General features: G+C 62.5%; 1 protein-coding gene across 1 annotated transcript; it reads left to right on the forward strand.

Annotated features, from left to right (window-relative positions):
* Positions 1-3,057: 3,057 nt before the first annotated feature.
* On the forward strand, positions 3,058-24,370 carry SEC14L1 (SEC14 like lipid binding 1). The gene is made up of 15 exons (XM_056115422.1): positions 3,058-3,159; positions 15,541-15,690; positions 15,774-15,905; positions 17,002-17,130; positions 17,675-17,909; positions 19,059-19,168; positions 19,991-20,180; positions 20,364-20,452; positions 21,150-21,220; positions 21,396-21,567; positions 21,664-21,798; positions 22,511-22,645; positions 23,563-23,814; positions 23,947-24,125; positions 24,214-24,370. Exons 1-15 carry the CDS (start codon positions 3,097-3,099, stop codon positions 24,317-24,319), a joined length of 2,148 nt encoding a protein of 715 aa, XP_055971397.1. The 5' UTR covers positions 3,058-3,096; the 3' UTR covers positions 24,320-24,370.
* The last annotated feature ends 1,564 nt before the right edge of the window (positions 24,371-25,934 follow it).

A 25,934-nucleotide genomic window follows, 5' to 3' on the forward strand; every position in this document is an offset into this window, starting at 1 on the left:
GCAGGGAGGGCATTTACTTTGTGCATGGCTGACCCGGGTTCGATCCTGGCATCCCATATGGTCCCTGAAGCACTGCCAGAAATTTCTGAGTGCAGAGCCAGGAGTAATCCCTGAGTCAGGTATGACCCCAAAAGCCAAAAATAAATAAATAAAAGTTTGATAGCATCATTGATGTCACTGAAATCCATCTTGAGTCTTGGCAACGGAGCTCTTAATGATGCTGGCTTGGTACACGACCACTCTGGCCCTCCTCCATTCAAAGTGCTCCCAGAGCAGTGCTCCGGGTGATGGGAGCAGGGGATGAGTGCCTGTGTGCTTTCCCTCTGTTCTGCCCCACTTTACAGCCAAACCCGATCCTGAGCTACTTCCCCTGGGATTCCTCTCTCACTGCCTGCTATGGAACAGGTCTGTGTGTAGAAATAATGGGCCCGGGGTGCTGCAGGTACTACTGCGAGTGCCTCTCCAAAGTCTGGTGGGGACTCTGAACCCCTGCCCCATGAAGGCGACTCAACAAAAAACATTAAAAAAAAAAAAGTCTGACTGCCAGTACAGCGGCGGGCTGGGTGTCGCCTTGCAAGTGGCTTGCCCAGGTTCCATCTCCGAATCACATATGGTCACACCGCCAGGACTTAGCCCTGTGAGCCCTGAGCCCATCTGGGCGTGACCTCAAAGGACATGAAAACAAAAACAAGAAAATGTTGCCATACAGCGTTTCCCACAGTCTCCGTCGGCCAGTGGTTCCCCCTGGTCTCTTGAGCAAGGCCCTGTCGCCCGCTTCCCTTCCCGAAAGCAGGTGATGCTACCACCGGTTTAGCAGGGCCACTGCAGGACCACTTCGCTGTTTACCCTGAGCAGGAAGTTCTCGGTGGCGCGGCCTTTGGCTCAGAGCTGCTTTGGGGAAAGTGGATGTGGTTTCTATAGAGAGACAGCTCAGTCTGACCCGCGTGGGCAGCGTGGAAAACGACGTTCGGAGCTGAGAAAATGAGGGCTTTGATAAGGAACGAATGAGTGTGTGTGTGTGCGCGGCTGGTAAACTGGTCCCGAAGGAAACTCCAAGTCAGGCCCCCCCAGATGCTCTGTGCCTGGGACTGCATCATCGGACGCACCGCCACCGCGGTGACCCCTGGGAACGGAACGGCCCTGACGCTGACGGAGACGGCTAAAACCCAGCTGCCCCGCGTGGGTGGGCGTGCGCGGAGGCCCCGAGAGGTCAACGTGGGCGCGGCGCGCCGCACCTCGCACCCGGCGCCCGGGCTGGAAAGCGGAGCCGGGAGGCGACCCTGCGGGCCCGCAGGCCGCCCCCGGGTGCAGCCGGCCTCCGGGACGGGCTGTGTTGACAGGAAGCAGTTGGGTGCCACCCGGCCGCCGCCCAACCCCGGCCCTTGCCTCATCAGCATTACTCGGCGGGAATGCGGACGGGGCACTGCCAACAGGGAGCCTGCAGCTTCTGAGCTGGCAATGAAAAACGAGGAAGCGGGAGGGAGCCTCCAGCCCGGCTCGGGCGGCGGCAAAGCCGCAACACACCACTTCGGACCCGGGGGATCCCAGGCGGGGCCCGCAGAGCGCCCTGGCCGCCTGCTCCGGGGTGGGGGAGGGGGCCTGGGTGGAGGCTCGCCCTCGTGACGCAAGCGGGGCGGAGCCAGGCGCCGGGCCGGGCCAATCAGCGCGCCCGCCCCGAGCTCCTCCCACGCCCGCGAGTTGGCGCCTGCGCAGCTCGGGCGCGGCCCCAGGGGGGAGGGGGGACGACCCCGCCTTCCCTTCGCCCTAGCAACGGCCCCCGCGCCCGCCCCCGCGGCCTCGGGGCTACGCGCAGGCGCGCCGCGCGGCCCCGCCCCCGTCGCCCGTAACAACCGCGCGGCCCCGCCCCCGGCCCCTCCCGCCCACTCGCTGGCAGCGGCCGTGGAGCGGCGGCCGCGGGCAGAGCGACGGCCACGGCCTGGGAGCCGCCGGCATGAGCGTCGCCCGCCGCCCCGAGCCCCGGGCCGGGCGCTTCTGACGAGCGGTGGGTGCGGCGGGAGCCGACTGTCGTGCAACAGAGGCGGCGGCGGCCCGGGCGGCGGCGGCCCGGGCGGCCCCTCGCGGCCGGCCTCAGGCCCGCACCCGGCGCCGGGACGTGGGGGGGGCCCACGCCGCGCCGGCCCCGCGGGGCGGCCGTGGAACGCGGGCGCGGGCCCTGAGTGACGCGGCCCCGAGGTGGTGGGCGCGCGTCGCCCCCCGCCCCCGCCGCGCCCCGCTCCTCCCTCCCCAAACTTTTTTTTTCTTTTTCCCCCAGCCAGACTTTGAGGAGACCCCCCCTTCGGCACTTCCGGGCAGCCCTTGACCACGCGCGGCGTCACGTCCCCATCTTCATGGTCATCGCGGGCCCCACAGGTAGGCGCCCGAGCTCCTCCTCGCAGGGACGTGGGGGGAGGGTGTGTCGGGGGTCCTCCCCCCCACCCCCGCCCCCGCCGCAGCCGGCCTGGACTGTGTCCCCCCCCCCCAGCCCCCCGGGGCCGCAGCCGGCCTGGAGCGTGTCCCCCCTGGAGCGTGTGTCCCCCCCATCCCCCACTGGTCGGGCTGGTCTCAGATCTGCAGCGCATTTGGCCCTTGGCCTTGAGGCTAGCTCGAAGTTCCAAGCCCGGGGCTGTCCGGTCCAGTGGGAGATAACCGCTGTAGTTTCCCCCCCCCAGCACTTTCATTTTTGAGTGTCCCTCTACCCAATGTCTTAAAGGGCCACTGTTGATCTGGCTTCTGATGGAGGTTGGGAAGAGAAAGTGATCGATCCATTTCTCCAATCATTGCATTGCACATTTTCTGGCCTTTCCCGGGACCCACTGCAGCCCCCCCTCCCTCCCTGGGTACTCTTTTTTTTTGGGCCACATCTGGTGCTGCTCAGGGCTGACTCCTGGCTCTGTGCTCAGCGATCAGGTCCGGGGGATGTTCAGGGGACCATATGGGATGCCCAGGGTGGCGGTGGGGGCGAACCCAAGTCCCCCCCTATTCTGAGCCCTGCTGGGAATGAGACCCACACTCTGTCCCCTGGCCATGTGTCCTCAAGGCTGCTCACCGCGCGCTTGTGTTTTGCAGGTGTGCGAGGTTTGCTGATATATTGCAATCATGGTGCAGAAATACCAGTCCCCCGTGAGGGTGTACAAACATCCCTTCGAATTAATTATGGCTGTAAGTACTTGGCGTTCCGCTTCCTCTCTGCCATCCAGTCTTTTGAAGGATTCGAACGCGGTGCTGTCCTCGTCGTGGGGTCGTGGTGCCTGTCGCTTTGTCTGCTTTGGCTCCACTTTCCCCTTGCCCTGGCAAGGCTGATGGAAGCCGTTGAGTCTGTGCAGTGTGTTTAAACCACAAATCTCAGCCCTGTTTTTAAGAAATGGACCTGCGGGCAGTGCTTGAGTCTGCGCTGCTCCTCTACCCACGCAAACAGGGGAGTGTGTGTCTGTCCCAGCAGAAAAGGGCTGTGGGCAGCTTCCTTCCCCACTGTGGACCCTTGGGGCGCAGCTTCTGCTGTGTCCTCCCTGAGGCTGAGCCGCCGGTGTCCGCTCCCTCCTGCTATGTAGCTGAGGGCTTTCTCTGAACTAAACATTTCACGAGGTGCCAAACACACCTTTCTCCAGCCCTTTGTGTGACTCTGGGCTCTCGCCTCTTTCCTGAGACTTTGGAAGAGACACCTGACTTCCTGGGGAAGGTCGTCCCAACCAAGGTCAGGGCTGGGCCTTGGCGGCCTGGGAGGAAGCCCCTCGGCCCACCTCACTCTGCGCCCAGGACCAGGTTCTCCCCTGGGGTTGGGTTTGCAAGTAGAAACGCCCAGGTCTGCACCTTTGGGTGCTTCGGCTTCGAGATAGGGCCGAGGTTGCTTTGGCCCAGTGTCGTCGGAGAGCCAAGCTGAGCTCATGGAAGTTTTTCCTCTGTTCAGTTGGGCTGAAACAGAGACCCAGAAGTGACCCTGTGTTGGCCCACAGTTGGGTCCGTTTTGACAAGCATGACTCCTGCCCCCAAAGGTGCCCCACCTTTCGTTCTCACCCTGCGGATATTCATCTGGGATGGAGCTGATTTGTTTCAGATTTCTTTTCTGAGCCACTGCCAGGTACTCAGGGCTTCCTCCTGGCTTTGTGCTCAGGGGTCACTCCTGGAGGACTCGGAAGGATACTGGGGAGCGAACCCAGGTTGGCTGTGTTCCAGGCAAGTGCCACGTGTTGCCCTTACCCTGTTGCTGCGGTAGGGCCAGTTAAACCCCAGCCCAGTGTGAGCCACTGGTGATACACACCGGCTTGAGTTAAACGCCAGCACCACGCAGTCCTTGGTGCTTGGCTCACCACTCATGCGTGTGTCTGGAGCGGAGACCCAGTCCGGCGAGTGCCCTGGGCTGTAGGCAGGGTTGCTGGCATTGCACGACATCCGGGAACACTGGGAGCCCGACCTTGGCAGCTCCAGGTCGCAGCAGCTGTTCTGCCCCCCACCCCAGCACCCGCACCCCCGCCCCGCGGCTTCAGCTCAGCTGCTCAGACCCTGCTGGCCGCCGTCCAGCTTCGTGGCTTGTCTACTCTCCTTCCATTTCTGAGTGACCAAGTGCTGTCACACTTCCTGACTCAACTTGACTTCTGGACAGAGACTCCAGGCCACCACCCCCTTACTGGAGATCACCCAGAGCCCCGAAAAACATCTTCTCTAGCTGAACTGAAAGAAATTCGCCCTCTCCTCTTACTCCAGGTTGCTAAGCGTTTTGTTGTTTCGTTTTGGGTTTTTTTTTGGGGGGGGGGGTCACACCCAGCGGTGCACAGGGCTGACTGCACTCAGAGATCACTCCGGTGAGGGCCTCAGGGGGACCCTGTGTGGTGCTGGGGATCGAATCCCGGTCAGCCTGGGCCCTCCCCACTGCACTATTGCTCCAGCCCCTCCTGGATTATTCGAGTGCCCCTCAAACCCAGCCCACAGTGCCAGGGTGGTCCTGCCCTCTTTGGGAACCGGCGTTCTTGAGACAGTGATTGGCCCTTTCCCTGGCCCCATGGGTCAGGTTATTCGTCCAGAGTCTCAGTACTGTGCAGCTGCATGCGCTGGCGGGGCTGGGGAGTGGCCGGCTGGGGGATCTGGGGGCTCGTGGTAACCGGTGGCCGGTCACTAGAGCCGAGAACCCTGGCAGGGCAGGGCCGGCTCTGGGCCTGGGCCCTTGTTTCAAGGTGTCGGGAGTGATCACAAATCGCAAAGGGCCCCGATTCTTTGACACAAAGTCTAGTATCTCTTCCGCAGATACTAGACTTAACGAGACGAGATAGTTCGCCCACCGCATGCTCCGTTTCCTTATTTCCTGATCCGCTTTTCTGGTTTGTTTCTGTGTCTCGGGCCACACCCGGCAGTGCTCAGGGTCCCTTCTGGTGGGACTTGGGGGTACTTGTGCGGTTCTGGGGATGGAGCAGGGTTGGCTGCTGTTTCCGCCGTGCTAATTTTTACATGGATTTAGAGAATTTGAATTTCAAATCCTGAGCCACTCTGCATTCCCTCAGACTGGCTTGCCCCGCTGCAGGGTGGTTCAAGGTGTCATGCTCATCAGGAGGTGATGGTGTGCTGGGGTCTAATGGGGTGCAGATCCCAAGCTCCCCCAGGATAGTCCATCCACTGTGGCTTTGGTGTTGAACTTATTCTCTTGAGATGGTAAAGGTTGATTTTTTTTTTTTTTTTTGCTTTTTGGGTCAGACTCAACAGTGTTCAGGGATTACTCCTGGCTCTGCACTCAGGAATCACTCCTGGCGGTGCTCTGGGGACCATAATGGGATGCTGGAAATCGAACCTGGGTTGGCCGCGTGCAAGGCAAATGCCCTACCCGCTGTGCTATCGCTCCAGCCCCGATATATATATATATATATATATATATTTTTTTTTAATGTTTTAATGTTTCTTCTGCCATGTTTTTTTGGTTGTAAGCCAGACCCAGTGGTCTCGGGCTGCTCCTGGCGCTGTGCTTGGGGGACCCTTTGTGGTGCCAGGGCTTGCACTGGGCTGGCCCGGGCCGCAGCCCCCTCCCTGCAGTCCTGTCTCGGCTGTTGGGCAGTGTTGCTGGAGCCCTGCTGTGGAATGACCTGGGTGAGTGAGAGAGAGTGCAGGGGAAGGGACCGGCCATGCCTTCCGGCCAGGGTAAGCCCTGAGCACTCCTGGTGTGGCCTCCGCGCCCCCAAATCAGAGGGGAGGCGTGTGTCTGAGGGAGAGGGGAAAGCAAGTCAGAGCACATGCTGGCAGGCTCTGACCCCCTCCCCGAGGGGGCTGCTGGTCACTGGCAGCCCGCAGGGGCACCCCTGCTTCCAGAGCGTTCCACGGGTTGCCGGCTCCCTTCCCCTGGCCTCCCTCTGCTCCCCTCCTCCGCTCCTCCCATCTCTCACTTCCTCCTGGACCGCCGCCTGCCCCTCGCCCCTTCCGTCTCGGCTGACCCTGCGCTGGCCCTGGCTCCGGCTCTGGCCGGGCGCCTGCAGCCTCCGTGGCTTTAGAACTCATTTTCTCTCGGGGTTCAGCAACCTGCATTTGGGGGAGTCGGCTTTATTCCTCTGTGTTCGGTTTCAGTTTGGGGGGTCACACCCTGCAGTGCCCCACCCGCAACCCCCTGGGCCGTCCTCCCCGCCAGCCCTGGGGACTTGACGCCAACCCAGAAGAATGACGCTCCGCTGCCGCGGGTCCGTCCGCCTGAGATCAGGCCCCGCGCGCTCCGCATTCCTGAGTCTTGCTCTTCTGCTGGGTGAGGGAAGGCGGCGGTTCCGTAAGAGATATTTCAAGGACAAGGACATAGCAATGAATCTGGCTCCTTGCCTCTTTGATTTCCTTTTTTTGGTCTTTTTTAAAAACAAACAAAAAAAAAGTAGAAAAAGAAATCTCTTGGACCTGGTACGATGAAATCCGAACAGCTGAGTAGTGAGAACTGGCCGGGCAGCCGCGTGTGCCCGCCCCACACCCCTTCTTGCCACGCCGTTTGCTGTCCTGACCGAGTTCCTTTGCAGAGGGGTGCATTGAGTGTGCGGGGACGTCTGCATGGACAGCGTGGCTTCTTGGCGCTCCCTGTCCGGTCCCGCGTTCTTTCCAGGGTGCTTGGTGTGTTGGTGCCGCGGTCACAGGCTGCCGCCTCCAGGTGTGGGGGCGACCAGGGATAGCGGTGAGCCCACCTGCAGAAACGTTCGTGTGCTCACCTCATGGCTGGGCCTTTGCGATGGGGTGACAGCTGCCCGCCCCTTCGTGTGGGCCTGTGCATCAGCCTCCTCCCTCCTTGCGCCCTCCCTTCCTGTTGTTCCTTTCAGGGCTGGTTCTATGTGGGCTGCAGGGCTGCTGGCCCTTGCAGATTCAGTGACCAGGGAGCCAGCGCCACCCATGCCTCCTGCAGATGGAAACAGGCTGCTTCCCCCGCTTCGTGCGGTGCACTGTGAGCACCCCTGCCCCGGTCCCTGTAATTAATGACTTCAACATTTGTTGGGTCTTGGTTCACGCAGTTTCTGCTCCTAGCGCAGTGCTCCGGGTTCCTCCCAGCAGTGCTCGGGGACTGTGTGGGGTGAGCCCTGGCCCTGGGGTCTGCTGCTTCCTGCCGGAGCCCTACGGCAGTTTCCTTTGTTGGCTGCTCTGAGTGGGCATCTCTGCGGTTACCCCGCGAGGGGGGCTGGGGGGCTGTTGGTGTGAGTGACCAGCCCTGGGCAGGCTGTCCTTGGTGGGTGTCTGGGGAGGATTTCCCTTGGCTGGTGCTGCCCATGGTCCTTCTCAGCCTGTACTTAACAGGATGCTTTGATTTGATTTGTTCATTTATTTGTTTTGGGGGGGCCACACCCTGCAGAGCTCAGGACTTGGCTCTTGGCTCTGCACTCAGGGATCACGCCTGGTGAGGCTCCGGACTGTATGGGGTGCCAGGGATTCGACCCGGTCAGCTGAGGCGAGGCCCTCACTGTCCTTGCTTCCTTGCTGGACTGTCTCTCTAACCCGAGTTGATTTTTTTTTTTCTTTTTGGGTCACACCCGGCTTTGCACAGGGGTTACTCCTGGCTCCTGCACTCAGAAATTACTCCTGGCGGTGCTCAGGGGACCATATGGGATGCTGGGAATTGAACCTAGGTCGGCTACGTGCAGGGCAAACACCCTACCTGCTGTGTTATTGCTCCAGCCCCTAGTTTTTATTTTTAGTGTTGGGATCACACATCCAAGGCAGGTGGATTGCCCTGGGGCTCATTTGACATGTTGTAATAAAGAATCAACTATATTAACTTGTTTTGAAAGGTACAATTTGATTATATATATGTATGTATATATATATTTTTTGCTTATTTGTTTTTGGGCCAGAACTGGTGGTGCTCACGGATCACTCCTGGCAGGCTTGGGACCACATGGGGTGCTGGGGTTTGATCCCGGTGGGCCTTGTGCAAGGCAAATGCCCTCCTGTGCTCTGGCCCCTGCAGTTGGATGTTGGAAGTGCTTGGCTTTTTTCTTCTCTTCCCCCCTTCCCCCTTTTGGTTTTTGGGCCCCAGCCCAGTTCTGGATTGGGGCTCAGGGGTCACTCCAGGCTGTGCTGGGACTGTGGGTCACTGGGTCACCGCAGCCCTCCTCCTGTGGGGCATGGGAACACGCCCTTGGAACCTCGCTGGCGGCTTCAAATTCATCTTTCATCATTTTGTTTCCGTTAGTTTTTGAGTGCTAGGGTAGTCCAGTGCGGTGGCCCTGATCCCAGTAGCCAGCCGCCTCCTGCTCAGCCCCAGTCCTTTTCGTTTTTTTATGAAATGGGGTAGGACACTGACAGTGCTTCGGGGGGAGAAAAGGAAGGAAAGACCCCAGTCTCATGTCCAGGCATGGCTGCTGCTGTTCCCGGCAGGTGTGCTGGAGTGACCAGTGCTCAGGAGTCAGGCCCCCTCGGGTCCTGTCTACACATCTGACTGGTGCGATGTGCTGGGGCTTCTCCCTGGGAGCAGAGTCCCCTTCCCAGAAAAAGAATCACAGCACCCGCGCCCCCCCTCCCCACCCCAGTAATGCATCAGTGCCGGTGGGGGTGCTGCTTCCCTAGTGGATCTGGCGCCTCCTGGTGGTGACTTGCCCTGGTGGACGCCGGCTCATTTCCTGCGACCCTAAGGGCCATAGTGGGGACCAGCGGCTGCTGTGGCAGGCTGAGACCGCCACCCCGGGCTCTTTCCCGGTCCCACTTTGGTACTGCTGCCGCTGTGAGCTCAAGGCTCATTCCCAGGCAGACCCTCCCCGGAGACATTTCACCCCAGGACCCCCAGGCCAGAGGTACCACTCCAGGGCTCTGCCCACTTGGAGCGCCCCTGTTTGTGCCCATAGTCCCTCCCGATCCCTGCAGCTCCTTGCAGCGGGCAGCTGACTCTTCTCTGCTCAGCGACAGTGACTGGCCCTCGGCCCGTCCCTGTCTGTGTCCATCGTCTCAGGGTGAGGTCTAGACTCAGACCCGGCTCCCCCGACCCCTGCCCCTCGTTGTTCTCAGGGCTGTGGCTTCTGACTCCGCCACTGCCTGAGACCCCCTCAGTGCCGTACCCGACTCTCCCTGCAGTCCGCTCCCCCAACCCTCTCCTCTGTCCATCCAGAAAACATACCGAGCTCACAGGGCACTGCCCCTTCTGATCGCCACTTGCTTCACTGACCCCCATGGACCTCCCAGCCCTGCTGTGCCCCCCCCTTTCTCCTCTCAGCCTCGTCCCACAGGAGCGTTTGGAGGCCAAGGCGACCCTTGCCTTTTATTTTTGGATTTTTGTTTTGTTTTGGCTTTTTGGGTCACACCTGGCGATGCTCAGGGCTTCTTCCCATCTCTGCACCCAGGGATCACTCCTGATGGTGCTCAGGGGACCATATGGGATGCCGGGGATCAAACCCAGCTTGGCCACTGTGCTGTCACTCTGGCCCTGGGCTTCAGCTTGCATGGCACAGCTCAGACCGCGCCCTGTGCCCCCTCCCTAGCCCTCCTGTCTCGCCGTGCTCAAGCTGCCGTGTCAACATGTCAGCCACCCCCCCCCCCCCCATCTCTCTCTGGCTCGTTGGTTTGCTTTGTATTCGGCAGGTTCCAGATTTAAAGGCCCGCTGCTTCGCGCCCAGCCACTGTCTTCCATGCCAGTGGTTTGACTTGGGCCTCATGGTGCTCCCTTCACAGCGGGCAGGAGGAGCTCAGAGGTGCTTGGGGCGGCGGGGGCTGCCTCTGATCAGCCATCTCTGACCGTTCCCTCTGATCAGCTGTCCTTGACTGCCCCTGGGTGCTGGGCAGAGACTTCACGCATAACAGGCCAACACCACATCTCTGTTCATGGCTGTGGCTCCTGGCACCACAGAACCTGCCACGGGGGACGGGGGAAACACCGTGGGCTCTGCCCCCTAGAGGGGTCCCTGGTTTCTGAAGGCCGTGACAGGTCTGGGGTTGCACTGGCGTGGGGCTCCCGGGACTGGGCCCTGCACCTGTCCCCAGCCTGATAGCCTAATCTCAGCGTGACACTGAGCCGGGAGGAGGAGGCTTTCTCCGGCCCAGCTAGTACTAGTTTAACAGTTGGGAGCAAACGTGGAGAGAAGAGAGGTGGAATTAATATGCAAATGATGGTTTTGAGCCATGGGCTAAGCGGCTTGGCAGCCTGAGAGCTATGCAAATGAGAGATTTAAATAGAAGAAAGTGGGGGTGCGGTGAGTCACCCCCAGGGGCTGGGGGGGGGGCTGGGCCTATGTCACAGGCACTCGCAGCTGCAGCAGACCGAAGTATCACAGTAACAGACGGCACGGGCTGGTACCAAAGGTCCTAGAAGACTTTTCTTGTTTTGTTTGAAATTTGGGACACACCTGTCAGTGCTCAGGGATCACTCCTGGTGGGCTGGGGGCGGGGGGGGCATAAATGATGCCGGAGGTAGAATCCAGGTTGGCGGCGTGCCAAGCCAAGGCGACACGGCCCTGCTGTGCTGTCTCTGGCCCCATAGAGGGGCGTGGACAGATACAGATCAGCCCAGTCCTTCCGCTGGAGCCCAGGGAGTGGGGCAGTGGCTTGCCTTCCGGTCACTCTGGTGCCTGGTGACAAGTGTGGATGGCACATTTGTTCCAGAAGCATCGGGGACTTGTGTACTGGCCCCTCCTCCACGGTGACCAAGGGGTGGCCTGTCGGCTCCTGGGCTGGACATGGGCTCCTGGGCCTGACTCAGAGCTGGAAACGGCCTCTTGGTGGCTCTGTCTGTGTTGGGCTGGGTTTGCCCACACCCGGTGGTATCCCTGGCTACTGCTGGCTGGGCGCTGGGGCATGCTGGCAGGACATGTCCCCATCCCTGATTTATTTCGCATCCAGACCCTCTTCCTTTCCTTTCCTCCCTTTCAGGTTCCCCCCCGCCTATGCTTGGGTTCACTTGTGGTGATGCTCGGGGGACCATCTGGGAGGCTGTGGATTGAGCCTGGGTTGGCTGTGTGCAATCTTCCTCTTTCTTGATCTTACCTGTACCACGTCCTTAATCTTCAAAGTTTAAAATTTGGGCCAGAGAGTACTGTGTGTAGCGCGCTTGCCTCGCACGCCGCCTACCCAGATCGACCCCTCACCCCATATTGTCTCCTGGACACAGAGCCAGGAGTAAGCCCTAAGCACTGCTGAGTGTGACCCCCAAACCAACGCACACATGCATGCACACAAAACGCACACATGCACACATCCCTTTTTCCTCTGTGGACACTTCCTCCTGTGGGCACTGGACTCGGCCCCTTGCAGATCGCTTCCTCCCACCTTCTCCTGCCCACCTGGGCACCTTCGCCTTTGTCTCCGGCTGGGGTTTCTTCTGCGCCGAGCCCAGTCTGTGTAGCGCCTGGGCGCACTCCAGAACCGACTCAGCCCCTGTGTCCCTGCATTTCCTCCTCCTCATGAAGGGCTTCGGCTGCCGGTACCCCAGTGAAATCAGACTCCTCCAGCTCGCCTTTTCTGTTGAAGGACGCGGCTCAGATGAATCATGAGCCAGGGAGAGTCAGTGCCCAGAAGCCTCCCGAGATTGGCCTCTCAGTTGCGTCTGGGGTGGTGTGAGCCGTGGTCTGTGGGGGCCAGTGGGTGCTCTAACCGGCAGAGTCCCTGCTGATGGGGCTGCCTGGGGCTGGTGGGTGGGTGGCCACGCACATCTCTGTTCCAGGCGCCAGGCCTGGGCTTGTTTAAGGGTTTGTGGGTGCAGGCCTGTGTGGGGCACACGGGCCGCGCTAGCCTGCTCGGAGGTGCTGCTGCCTTTCTCCAGGCTGGCTGATTTGCTTCTCTGTGCCGGGCAGGCCTTGCTGAGCTCAGAGCAGCTGGTGTGGCTGGCACAGACACCTCAGCCAAAAGGCTGGTGAGCTGAGGCTGGGTGCAAACACTCATGCCCTGTCCGGGAACAAGCCACTGGGTCCCTGTCACTGTGTCGGCACAGGGTGTTGCCACTGTCCCTGTCACGTGTCAGCGCAGGGTGTCATCACTTCCTGTCACCGTGTCAGTGCAGGGTGTCATCACTGTCCCTGTCATCGTGTCAGCATAGGGTGTCATCACTGTTCCTGTCACCATGTCAGTGCAGGGTGTCATCATTGTCCCTGTCACCGTCAGTGCAGGGTGTTGTCACTATTCATGTCACAGTGATAACATAGGGTGTTGCTGATGTGTCCATGTCACCATGTCAACACAGGGAGTTGCCCCGAGCCTCCCACCCCATTTACACAAGGTGTCGCCACTGGGCTCGACCTTCTGCAGAGCGCGAGGGCCACCCATGGTGCCCACAGCAGCACCAGATTCTGGACACAGGCATGCCCCCTCCAGGCTGTCCCCAGGCCCTGTGACTTTCCTGCCACTGGATTCTGCAGCTCCGTGGCTGCTAGACAGCGGAGTTCTGGAGGCCTAGGGTGACCTTCACTGTGAAGTTCCTCCTTTTCCCAAAGCAGAACTGCAGATTCGGGCTGCAGGGTGTGCAGGGGGAGGGTTCGGTTCCGGGCACCTTCTGTCCCGCAAACCTCCAGGTGGGGGCCCGCTCATGAGCGCCCGGGGGTCTGCAGAAACAACAGTTTCCTTTGCCTGTCTCCTGTCTAGTGAGGGTGTTGGTGACGGTGTCTTCATGGTGGGAGACCCGCAGAGCCAGTGGTGCTGGCAAGGGCGCCGGCACCTTCCTCACCACCAGCCCTGCTCAGTCCTGCTGTGTCCGGCTGTGCCGGGGCGGGCCTGTGCCGCCTGCCTGCCAGCTCAAGGTGGTTTGCACATTTGTTCATGGTTGGGGGGATTCCAGACAGTTTGCTGACGCAGGCATTGTGTGCATGACTCTGATTTCCATGTCCAAAGCCAGAGTCTTGCTGGATGCCGCTGTGCTCTGGTGTCTCTGCAGAGCTCGGAGATAACGCCGTGTGTGTGTGTGTGTGTGTGTGTGTGTGTGTGTGTGTGTGTGTGTCGGGGGGGGGGGCTGCAGGTCCCCTGACTGAAACTGTAGCCCGGGGGTACCGCCAGGAGTGACCCCAAACAGTTGGCGCGACATGAGGCAGGGTTGGCACAGCAGGAAGTGTCGCTTCCCGCTCAACGTGGTTTAGGAATTTTATTCCAGAAATCCCAGTCACTGGCTGTTGGCGCGGGAGACTCAGATGGGTCGAGTGTCCTTTGCTGAGTGATGTGTCTGTCAGCTGAGAGGACACACGTGGAGCCACACCCCCCACACACCCCAGCATCGCAGTGCTCGGGAGTTGTCTGTGGGCTGGCACAAACTCCTGGTGGTGGTCCCTCATTCTCACACGCTCATTCTTTCTTTGGTGCTGTGCCCTCTGTGGAGCTGGTTTCCAGTGCTCACAGGACCCCTACTGCCACCTACTGGCGCTGGGCCTTAGGACAGTGTCCAGCACGGCTGCTAGACTGGGCAGGGCCCTGCTCTCTTCGGAGTAGAAGAAATGGCTTGTTTTCCCAAGTGGTTGCCAACTTATCGGAGAGCACTTTGCTGGGGTGGGAGGAGGGAAGTGTGGCCTCCCCTGGGTCCAGCCCCAAGAACCTCGCCTGCTGGCTGCAAGCCTGGTAGTTGGGTACGTGCTTGGGTACCCCCGGTCCCCGTGGGTTGCACCCAGCAGTGGAGAGGCGACACCTCAGCTTCTTGTGCACGCAGCCCTTCCAGCATCTCCCAGGCCTGACAGTTCTTTCTGTGTTTGTTTCTTGTTTTGGGTGGCCACACCCAGCAGTGCTCTGGGCTCAGTCCTGGCTCTGTATTCGGGGGTCGCTCCTGGTGGGGCTCAGGATACCATAAATAGGGCCAGGAATTGAACCCAAGTCGGCCACATGCCAAGCAAGACCCTATCTGCTGTTCTAGCTCTCCAACCCAAGAAATGACATTTATTTTGGCATGGGCCCCTCACAGAAACCCAGGGGGATGTGAACCTGGCTTTGTAGGCCTCTGATGGAGGACATCTGGGGACCGACACTGGCACGGGTTCCCAGCCCACCTGCTGAAGTGTGCCCAATCACCGTCTGTCCCCAGTGGTCATTTTCCACATGGCAAGAAGTGTCCCAGTGACCATCTTTACACAGGAAGTGTCCCCAGTGACCTTCTTCCATATAGGAAGTGTCCCCAGTGACCATCTTCTACATGGCAGGAAGTGTCCCCAGTGACCGTCTTTCACGGCCAGACCTGTGTCAGAGTCGAGGGTCATACCAGATAGCTCCCGTGGACCCGGAGGGTGTGCGGCAGTTCCTGCCAGGGTCAGCCCCTTTCTAGTGGGCTGTGGGTGGAGCTTGTCATTCTCATGACACTAGCTTTCCTGCCGGTGACAGGTGGGCAGCCCCCCTGCAGACATCCGAGGTACTGGCTTCAGAGTGGAGGAGGGACGCGGCTCGGCCAGTGAGTCCTCGCTGGAGGCCTCCCTGGAAGCTGGGCTTTCTTTTCCGCTGAAACCTTCACTGTGTGGTGTAGAGAGGTGCCAGGGAAAGTGGGTTTCCTTTGATTTATGTAGATTGTTTTTAGGTCTGGGGACACGGTCTGGCCATGCGTGGGCTGATTCCTAGCTCTGTGCTCGAGGTCACCCTGGAGAGGTACAGCCGGGACAGTGCCGACCCCAGGCAGATCCCTGAGCCATGTGGTTTTCTGAGCACTGCCAGGTTCGGCCCGAAGCCCCCCAAAACAAGACAGAACAAGCCCCTTGAACCTGCTCCCGGCGGCTTGCGGCTCCCACTGTCCCGGACCATGATGGACTGTGATGGCGCCTCCCAGGACTCAGGCTGCAGGTCCCCTGCATGCTGGGGGCTTGTTTCACTTTGGGGTCGTAACAGCTGCTGGTACAGCCTTGGCGCCTGGCTGCCCCTGGGCCCGAGGTCCGCTGGGTGCGTCTGTGTGGTGCTTGGTTTCCGCTCGTCCGTCCATCCTTCTGTTTTCCAGCACCACACGGGCTTGACACTGGGCCCTGCTGTTCTGGGCTGGAAGCTGCCTGGTCTCTCTGCTCTTCCCTTACGAAGTGTAAGAGAGCCTCGCCTACCACACAGACCCAGTTCCCGCTGTCTGTCGGTCCTGTGGCCTCTCTGTCCACAGCTGGGGTCCACTGGCCAGCACAGAGCTGCGGGGGCGCGGGGGGCAGCCCTGTCCCGCTCAGCGGCTCTGCCTGTGTCCCCCCGCAGGCCTATGAGAGGAGGTTCCCGACATGCCCCCTGATCCCCATGTTCGTGGACAGCGACACTGTGAACGAGTTCAAGAGCGAGGACGGGGCCATCCACGTGATCGAGAGGCGCTGCAAGCTGGACATCGACGCCCCACGGCTGCTGAAGAAGGTAGGGGGTGTCGCGGGCGGGCGCGGCGGGCTCAGCTCCCGCTGCCGTGGGCGCGGCAAACACTTGCTCCGCTTCTCCCTTAGATCGCAGGAGTCGATTATGTGTATTTCGTCCAGAAGAACTCGCTCAATTCCCGGGAGCGCACTCTGCACATCGAGGCCCATAATGAGACCTTCTCCAACCGGGTCATCATTAACGAGCACTGCTGCTACACCGTGAGTACCTGGCACGGTGCCCACCGGGTGCCCAGAGCCGCCTCCACCATTGCTTGTGTGACTTTGGGCTCTTGCCCCGACTGACCCTTTTGTTCACTGTTGCCTAGCATGGGCGCCCCCTGGGGACGCTGCAGGGATGCAGTGGCAGGTGGGCGTGCCAGGGCCTTGGATATGCTGGGGGCTCTGTGATGCTTTGGAAAGGAAGGCTCCGGAAGCCGGGGGCACAATGGGGACGTGCAGGAGCCTGGTCAGCACCCCACCACACACCTCCCCCTACCTGGACCCCCAAGCCTAGAGCTGGACCGAGCCCCTGAGCACGGCAGGTGTGGCCCAAAGCTCCGGAACTAACAGAGCAAGAAGGTGGATGTCCAGGGTGTCCTGGAAGGGGCAGTAGCCACAAAGTGTGGGGACCTGCTTTGGAGGGAGGGGCCCCAGTACTGGCGACCTCCACGTCAGAGCCACAGCCAGGTACTTCCTGCCTGCCAGGTGCTGGTGCAGAGCCACGGCTCTCCCCACAGTGCTCACTGACTTCAGTGCTCGGGGCCTCTCCCAGAGGTGCTGGGGATTGGTCCGAGGCCCCACATTCCTGGCATGTGCTCCAGCCCTTTGGCCCAGAGTGTCCGGGAGCTCACGGGTCCCTCGGCTTTTGCCCTCCCCCTTCCAGAAGGACCTCCGTGTCCAGGCCAGAGCAGGCCCCACACGGCCCGTCTCCCAGGCCCACAGCTGTTGTCTGTACTGGCTCAAGGCCTCAGTGCCCTCCAGCTCCCAGCCAGCACCCAGCACCCCAGCCCCCCCGAGTTCTGGGCACGTAGGCACACACTCATGCTCCACAGACACCCTGGCCTATTCCGCCTGTTCCCCTGACCCGGCCTGGCCCGCGTGGCGTGCGGCTGCTGCTGGGTTGGAGTGTGTCTGGGGGCTCCTCACGCACTTGCTAGGGGACAGTGGGCACGCCTGTCTCGGCCCTTCCCAGCCCGTGGTGTCCCCCAGCCTGTCCACAAGCTCACCCTGGTTCTGGCGCCCCCCCCCCCCCGCCAAGCCGCCCCAAGGGGCTGCTCCGGTGTGCTGCGGTGCCTGATTGCGCCTCCTTTCGCAGGTGCACCCCGAGAACGAAGACTGGACCTGCTTTGAGCAGTCTGCAAGCTTAGATATTAAATCTTTCTTCGGCTTTGAAAGTACAGTGGAAAAAATCGCCATGAAGCAATATACCAGCAACATTAAAAAGGTGACGCTCCCGGTCTCTCAGGACAGCTCCGGCCCCGCCTCCCTAGCCCCCAGCCCACCCCTCAGCTCATGGTGCCCAAATGGTGCTGGTCGGCTAGAGCTGTAGGGGTGTGGGGAGCCAGTGACCAGGGCTGGCCCATAGCCCCGCAGTGTCCCGAGCCTGGCCTCGAGCCCATGGGCGCCTCCATCTGCGGGGTCCGCGCTCATGCGGGCCGGGCATCTAGTGGGGGGCTGGCGCTGCGGGCGGGCGGGGGGCCTTCTCAGAGACTCGCTCTGCCTTCAGTCTTGGGCAGGGTCCAGGTGGGCTGGGAGCAGCCTTGCAGGCTCGGGGCTGATTTGGCTGCAGCCAGGCCTGGGGACACTCACGTCTCATGACACAGTGTTGTGAGGCCCTTGGGAGACGAGGAAGCTAAGCGCATTGGCAAAATGCAGAAGCACAAATGTTGCCCCAGGCCTGCCCTCTGCACATGGCTTCACCGCCAGCAGTGCCCTCTGCTGGTGCGTCTGGCCGCGGGCACACTCACCGCCGCCCGTTTCTCTCACAGGGCAAAGAGATCATCGAGTACTACCTTCGCCAGCTGGAGGAGGAGGGCATCACCTTCGTGCCCCGCTGGACGCCCCCCTCCACGCTGCCGTCTTCCGAGCTGCCCCCACCGAGCAAGCAGCAGCCCGTGCCGTTGGCGGCGGTGGCTCCGGACACTGCCCAGAAGGAGGGGCCGGTGACCGAGGCCCTCAGCAACCCCAGCGGGGCACCCGAGCCCCTGGGCGGGACCCCTGACGGTGGGTCCCACGGCGAGGCCAGCGCCACCCGCGCGTTCATTTCTGCATGGCTCACCCACGTGCTCTTGCTCCCATAGGCCCCGGGGCCCCTGGCCTCCAAGTAGCCGTTGGTGTTTTTTCTTAGTGTGAAGAAGCCTCAGTGTCCCTTTGAGGCAGGCGTGAGTGAGGGCAGCTGCCCCTGTGCTGGGCCCAGCGAGTGTCCTCACAGAGGCCGAGGCGCTGGCAGGGGACCAGGGGCGTGGGACCCGCACCCTCCCCGGGGGCTGCTCGCGGCCTCCCTCCCTCTTGTGCTGGAGGTCGCTGAGGCCCAGAGATGCCGAGGGGGCTCCTAGAGGTGCACAGCGAGGGGCCCGCTCCGGGGCTGACAGCCGTGCGTGGCCGCTCGTGGCTGTGTCCCACACGCGACACATAAGTGTGTTCACGCGTGGCGTGAAGCTTAGCGAGTGTACTCTGCTGGTGTGAGGCGCGGAGGCCGTGCATCCAAACCAGAGTGTCGGCACGATGGTGACCGTGTGACCAAGCTGTAATGAAAATGTAAAAATAAAAGTGCACGTTCAACATGTTTCTGGTTCAGAAGCAGCTGGGGCGGGACTGGGGCCTCTGCGTGCTCTTGTCTCCGCGCAGTCCCTGGGCCCATCTGTGCGGTGGCGCCTGGCGGGGTGGGGTGGGGGCGTCGTCCGCCTCCTTCACTTGTTTTTTGTTTGGGGGCCACACCCAGTGGGGCTTGGGTCACTCCTGGGCCTGACTCAGGGATCCCCCCTGGTGGGCTTGAGGGATCATTCGGGAAGGCGGCGTGTAAGGCCGGTGCCCTCCCAGTGTCTTGTCGCTCTGGCCCCTTCTGACCTTATTCCTGACAGATGGGCGGGGACCACAGGGGGCCTTTCGCGCGGTGCTCAGGCCACTCCCATGATTCTCAGCTGCGAGGCCAGTAGCCAGTGCAAAGGCCCTGCATTGCAGAGACCACTGGCCACCCTGGACAGTGCTGGAAGGGGCTGGTGGGGCCAGGCAGGGTCACCGCTGCGGTGCTGGGCCCGCTCAGGCCTGCCACCGTGCTGTCCCCTGCCCCAAGCGCACGGTCACTCAGGGCTGGAGGCTGTGGGACGTCACGGGGCTGGGCTCTGAGGGACACTCGCCCTGTGACTCTTGCAGACAAGCTGGACACCGACTACATCAAGCGTTACCTCGGGGACCTGACACCGCTGCAGGAGAGCTGCCTGGTCCGGCTGCGCCAGTGGCTGCAGGAGACCCACAAGGGCAAAGTGAGGGCCCCCCCCCCGCTCCCCAGGGTGCTATCATTGCTAGGGGACCTGCATGGCCAGGAAGGTCCTCACAGCTGTGTGCACAGTGGGGGCTCATCCAGGCCCTTCCCCGAAGCCCAGGAGCCCTCGGCCTTTGGAGCTGAGTTTGCCCAGCTCAAGTAGAGAGGGTCACTGGGGACCCCTGGGGGTGAGGCCCCGGGTTTCCGCCTTGCACCGCAGCCAAGCTGAGCTGCTCTGCTTGTGTTCCCTGAGCACTGTGGGGGAGCCCCCCCAAAAAAAAATGATTTACGTCTTTGCTGTCTTCATTGCTGAAATTGGAATGGAGTGCTCTAAAGGAATTGTGACTAAAATGGAATTCTACAGAAGACATGAGCAGTGCGTGACGGCCCCAGGGCCCACCCAGGGCTCTAGCCAGCTGGGGCTGTGGGTCCGAGCCAGGCTGTGGTGCTGTGAGCCCCTGCAGGACCAGGATTCCCCCCCCCCCCCCCCGGCTGCTCAGCGATTCTCAGGGTCAGGGGTCGGATTGGGGTGGGGGCCAGCCCCTTCGCTCCTGTGTTAACTCTCAGCCCTGCTTTCCCTGTTTATTCTGGAGGATTCTTCTGGGTGACAGCTTCTTTTACGTGACTCGATGACACAGAAGGACTCCAGAGTCTCTTTCCTGTAATGACTAGGAGTTTTCTCCTGGTGGCTTTTGGGGACTCGGGGCCAGACCTGGCGGTCCTCGAGGGCTGCTCTCAGCCCTGTGCTTGGGGTGGCTCCCAGCAGGGCTCAGGGACCAGACCCCGGGCCTGCAGCCCTGAGTGACCGCCAGTCCCGCCGCAGATCCCAAAAGACGAGCACATCCTGCGATTCCTGCGCGCCCGGGACTTCCACCTGGACAAGGCGCGGGACATCCTGTGCCAGTCTCTCACGTGGCGGAAGCAGCACCAGGTGGACTTCATCCTCGACACCTGGAGTCCCCCCCAGGTCCTCCAGGACTACTACGCAGGGGGTTGGCACCACCACGACAGAGGTGAGGTACCGGGGTCCCTGCACCCCTGGGGGGCGGGGTGCCCTCCGCCGCCTGTGGACGCCGGACCAGCCTCCCCTGGTGCCTGGGTGGGCCCCTGAGCCGGAGCTGCGGGCTCAGAGAGGGCTGGGGGAAGCCTGTCCCCTGTCCCCTGTGCTCACACCCTCCCCCCCCCCCCCCCCGCAGATGGGCGGCCGCTGTACGTGCTCCGGCTGGGCCAGATGGACACCAAGGGGCTGGTGCGCGCCCTGGGCGAGGAGGCGCTGCTGAGATACGTGAGTGCCCACGGCCACGCTGCGGTCAGCAGGGAACCTGCCACGGTCTTGGCCGCTGGCTTTCTCGGGGAAAGTGCTAGAAACGCTGGTTCCTGGGAGGCGGCCACAGTGCCCCTGGTGGGGCAGCTGCGCCCCTGCCGCCATGCTCGGGCCCCTGCTGGGCTGCCCCGACCCGGACCCCAGAGTGTCCTTCAGCAGGAACCAGTGGACATTCCTGTGAGAAGGTGCGGGCCAGATCCCGTGTCCCGTGCCGGATTGTCGCCATCCTGTGCTTCATTAGCACACGTGCCCCCACACATGTGCCACGTGTGTGCTGTGTGGTGTGCCCATCCGTGTACTGCTGTACAGTATGTCCAGACTGGCATGGCCTGTGCCACTATGCGGGACTGCCGCAGGGCAGAGAGTGGTCAGGGGGGCCACAGTATCCTCGAGCTTTCTGTCTGACAGCCCTTGGCTCCGTGGACAGCCCCAGTGTCCCTCACTTCCTGTTCTGGCCGGGGCACCTGTCCGCGGGCCACCTCCCACCTGGCATGTCGCAGAGGACAGAGCTGCCTCTCCCGGGCCGGGCTCCCCTCTCCTGGCACCTGGTTCCGGCAGGGAGGGCCTCAGGAGCTAGACATGGACCCTGCGGTGGCTGTGCTGTCCCGTGCCCTTGGGGCCCCCTGCCGTGCGTCCAGCTGTGGCCCCTTACCTGCAGGTTCTGTCCATAAACGAAGAAGGGCTGCGGCGCTGTGAGGAGAACACGAAGGTCTTTGGTCGGCCTATCAGGTAGCGCGACGGGGCGGTGTGTCCACCTCCGCCGTGCGGCTGCTGCCCAGCTGGGGACCCCTCCCGCCTCCACCAGTGGGGTCCTGGAGTGGGTGGGGGCCATGTTTTGGGGGTTGTGCGCGTGAGCTGGGGCGGCGGCGGCGAGTGGGCCCTGAGCACCCCGCTGCCCCCGCAGCTCCTGGACGTGCCTGGTGGACCTGGAGGGGCTGAACATGCGCCACCTGTGGCGGCCAGGCGTCAAGGCACTGCTGCGCATCATCGAGGTGGTGGCGGCCAACTACCCCGAGACGCTGGGCCGCCTCCTCATCCTCCGCGCGCCCAGGGTCTTCCCGGTGCTCTGGACACTGGTACGTCTCCGCCACATCCGGCCCCAGGAGCGAGCGAGCCCGTGCGCCCCCTCCCATGGCGCTCACCCCTCCCCACCCTGGGCTTTTCTCCCACAGGTGAGTCCGTTCATCGATGACAACACCAGAAGGAAGTTCCTCATCTACGCGGGCAACGACTACCAGGGCCCCGGCGGCCTGCTGGACTACATCGACAAGGAGATCATCCCCGACTTCCTGAGCGGGGAGTGCATGGTGAGCGCCCCCCCCCCCACCTGGTTCCTGTGAACGTGGCGGAGGGACCTGGTGTCTGCGAGCGGCCACGGTGCTGGGGGTCCCCGCCTCCAGACAGACTCAGGTTCTGGCCCCCCTTACCCGCTTTGGGCGCGTGTGCGCCAAAAGCCCTTTCACTCTCTGGGATGCTCAGTCGCTTGGGTCAGGCGAGGCCGGCCGGAGCAGGTTGCACATGGCCGTAGAGTGGGGCGCTCCGACCCCAGAGTCCCCCGGGCCACCTTAGGTGTCTCCCGCCCACACGGCCACCCCTTTGTGTGCCCACGGCTTTGCAGACACATGAAGTCTGCGGTAGCTTGTGGCGACTTGTTCTTGCTGACTTTATTTTTTTTCTTATTTTTCTATTTTTTTGCTGTTTGGGCCACACCTGCTGATGCTCAGGGGTTACTCCTGGCTCTGCACTCGGGAATTACTCCTGGCGGTGCTCAGGGTACCATATGAGATGCCGGGGATCGAACCCTGGTTAGCTGCGTGCAAGGCAAATGCCCTCCCTGCTGTGCTATCTCGCAGTGCCTCAGTGACTTTGAACGCGTGGGCTTGGGGTTACGGGTATGGGTTTGCATGCTCCCACCGGACGGTGCAGAACATCCTGCACCCCACGGTGGTTGCACTGCCCGTCTGGGGCTTCCGTGGGCGCCCGTGCTGCCGCGACCCTCACCGCCTCCTTCCTCGCCAGTGCGAAGTGCCAGAGGGCGGGCTGGTCCCCAAGTCTCTGTACCGGACGGCGGAGGAGCTGGAGAACGAGGACCTGAAGCTCTGGACGGAGACCATCTACCAGTCGGCCAGCGTCTTCAAAGGCGCACCCCACGAGGTAGGAACCTCAGCCCAAGCCCCCCGACTCTGACTTCAGGGGTCTCGGAATAGAGGGAGATCCCACATACCCCTTCCCCTGACTGTCTGGGGCATGAGGCGGGTGCTGGCGGCCCGTGCCCAGTCCGTGTGCGTGTGGCCCTTGAGAGCCCTGTGCCTGGTGCGGGCCGAGTGGGTAGCTCAGGCACTGCTTTGGCCATCGCTGGCCTTTGCTGCGGCTGAGAGGCGGGTCCTGGCCCATTGGAGACAGGCGAGGGCTGACTTCCAGGGGGCTCCGGGTGTCTGAAGACACTGGGCCACGTACACTCTCTGAATCTGAGTTACACTCAGCTCCCTGGGTGCCGAAAGTCCTGGGGGTTGGGGCTCTCCCTCGGGCCACTTTGCCAAGGAGAGAGATGGGCCCTGGGTGGTCGGTGGCTGTACTGGATGATGCTGTGGTGAGGAGGGGGTGTCCGAGGGGAGAGGGGGTCTGAGGGGGTGGGGGTCTGAAGTGAAGAGTGGAGTTTATGGCGGGTCTGTGTGTCGGTGTGGGGGTGCTGAGGAGCAAGGGTCGCGTGTGGACTGGCGGCAGCGAAGCCTCATTTCCTTTCCTCCCTCCTGCTGGAAGCTACTCACACCCCCGTGTGGGGTTTCGCTCCTGGGTGGGCCACAGCACCTGGACTTCCTCCAGGCGGGGACCCCCTCTCCTCCCCAGGCCCATCTGGCTCCCTGGGAACCGATCTGGCCGTTGGTTGGCGTCGGGGTGCCCTGGGTGTGCACGCGTGGGTGCTTGCGGGGCCGCGGGTGCAGTGAACTCGGCGGCTCCTTGCGGCTCTTGCAGACACGCGTGGTCGGGGCCAGGGACGCCGCGGGCGTGTGTGGGGGGGGGTGGAAGGAGTCAGGGGCTGGGGCGGGTGCGGTGACGCGCTGCTTCTCTAGATCCTCATCCAGATCGTGGAGGCGTCCTCGGTCATCACGTGGGACTTCGACGTGTGCAAAGGGGACGTGGTGTTCAACATCTTCCACTCCAAGCGCTCCCCGCAGCTGCCCAAGAAGGACTCGCTGGGGGCGCACGGCATCAGCTCCCCCGGGGGCAACAACGTGCAGCTCATCGACCGTGCCTGGCAGCTGGGCTGCGACTACAGCATGGTGGAGGCGCCACTCACCTGCCGGGAGGGCGAGAGCGTTCAGGTAGGGGCAGGGGCGCTGCCTCAGGGCCTGGGGTCAAGCGGGGGCGGGTCACCCGTCTCTCCCTGGCCTCCTGGCCCTGCCCTGGGCTGTGGCGCCCGCCCACACCCACATCACCGCCGCCATGTCCCGCAGGGCTCGCACGTGACCCGCTGGCCCGGCTTCTACATCCTGCAGTGGCGCTTCCACAGCATGCCCGCCTGCGCCGCCAGCAGCCTGCCTCGCGTGGACGACGTGCTGGCCTCGCTGCAGGTGTCCTCGCACAAGTGCAAGGTCATGTACTACACCGAGGTCATCGGCTCCGAGGACTTCAGGTAGGCCGGGCACACGGGCGGGCAGGCTGCGGGGTGGGGGGGCGGCCGGGCCGGTGGGGCGCTCACCGGCTCTCCCCGCGTCCTGCAGAGGCTCCATGAGCAGCCTGGAGTCCAGCCACAGCGGCTTCTCCCAGCTGAGTGCCGTCACCACCTCCTCCAGCCAGTCCCACTCCAGCTCCGTGATTTCCAGGTAGTGCCGCCTCGCCCACCCGCCCGCCCGCCCGCCGGAGCGGCCGCCAGCCAGCGCCGCCACCGCCTCTGGGTTAGCGGGAGCCCCTCCCGACGTGACCTGCCCCTGAGCCCGGCCTCGGGCTCCTCATAGCCATAGGGTCTGTCCGGGCGCCATGGTCACCGCCCAGGGTCCCACAGTCGTGTCTGTGCCAGTGAGAGGTTGACTTTGTCTCAAACACTGATGCAAAAAATCTGCCCAGCAACCTCTGTGCCGTCCCTCAGAGCAGGGACTCGGGGGACCCCGCTGTGCCCCCGAACCAGCCTGCAGCCCTCGCCTCTCCCCTGTGCCCTCGATAGCCACTCACCCCAGGTAGCCAGCCTCAATGCCCCCCAGGTGCCCGGGCTCTCCCTCGCGGGCACCCCCAGCACGGTGCCCGTCCGCGTCCTGGCGGGGCCTGTGACCGTCCGCTGCAGCCTCTCCAGCAGCTGGTGGCGCGGGGCCCGCCTGCGGCCTGGGTGACTGGGGGGAGCTCGGCCCCCTCGCCCCCTCGCCCTGTCCTGCCCCGTCCGCCGCGCCCTCTCTGCCAAGCTGATGCCTAAGGTTTGTCCAAGCTGCCCGTGGTGTCTGGGCAGGACCGCACGACCGCGTGAAGAGGTGCCCTGAAAGTGCTGGGCTGTGGCCCTCCAGGCCTCCCCAGGGTCGCCGGCTCCCGGGCCGAGCTGGGCACAGCCTTTGGAAAGAAGCTTCTTTGTCCCTTGCACCTGCGACCTCGTTCCCGGAAAACTCTGCCGGCCTAGTCAGGGCATCACCGCTGCCTGCAGCCAGCAGCCGGGGCCTGAAGGTGTGCCCGCCCCTTCTCTCTCTCCCTCGCTCCTCTCTCTCCCTCCCTCCTTTCCTCCCTCTCCCCGCGTCTCAGATGGCGGTTTTGCTGACTGCTGCCGATCCAGGGACCCTGGTAGAAACCCTCCCGCGGCCCCCTCGAGTCTCCTCTGACACTGAGCCTTTCACGCGCCCCGCGTAACCGAGGGGTCAAAGCACATCGCTGCGCAGCGCGCAGGGTTCCGGGCGCCGGCCGGCCGGGCGTCCCCAGCTCAGGGCGGTGGCCAGTGCCCTCCGTCCCCTCCCCGTGCCCCTGACTCGCCATCCCCGCCCCGGGGCGGTCACCAGGCTCTGTCCCCGTTACTGGTGTCTTAACCCCGCCCCTGTTTGCAAATGGACCCTGTGAATATTTTATAGACACTTTTCCTTGCTCCGGTAATGCAGGTAGAAACCGATAGTCTTCAGGTTTTTTATTGTTACCAATAATAAACGTGAACTGTTTGAAGAAAGCCGGGGCGTCTGCCTGTGTCTCCTTCAGAGCAGGGTCCTTGCGGGAATGGGGGCTGGCAGCAGGGCCTGGGGACAGCTGCATGGAGCAGCCTCAGACGCAGGAACTAGGGCTGCCGGGAGGAGGGAGGTGGGGCAGGGCCTGCCCCTGGTCTAGTGTGGCCCCAAACAAAGCCCCCAGGAATGGCCCAGCCCCACGCATCTGCCTGCAGTCTTCAAGGTCCCAGTGGGAACCCCACTGTGGTCTCGGTTCTGTCCCGCTGCTTCCAGTGCATGAGCGAGAGGGTCGTGCGTGTGGAGGCTGGTGAAGG

This window comes from Sorex fumeus, unplaced genomic scaffold (assembly GCF_029834395.1).
Source record: "Sorex fumeus unplaced genomic scaffold, SorFum_2.1 ptg000029l, whole genome shotgun sequence".
In the NCBI taxonomy this organism is placed as follows: domain Eukaryota; kingdom Metazoa; phylum Chordata; class Mammalia; order Eulipotyphla; family Soricidae; genus Sorex; species Sorex fumeus.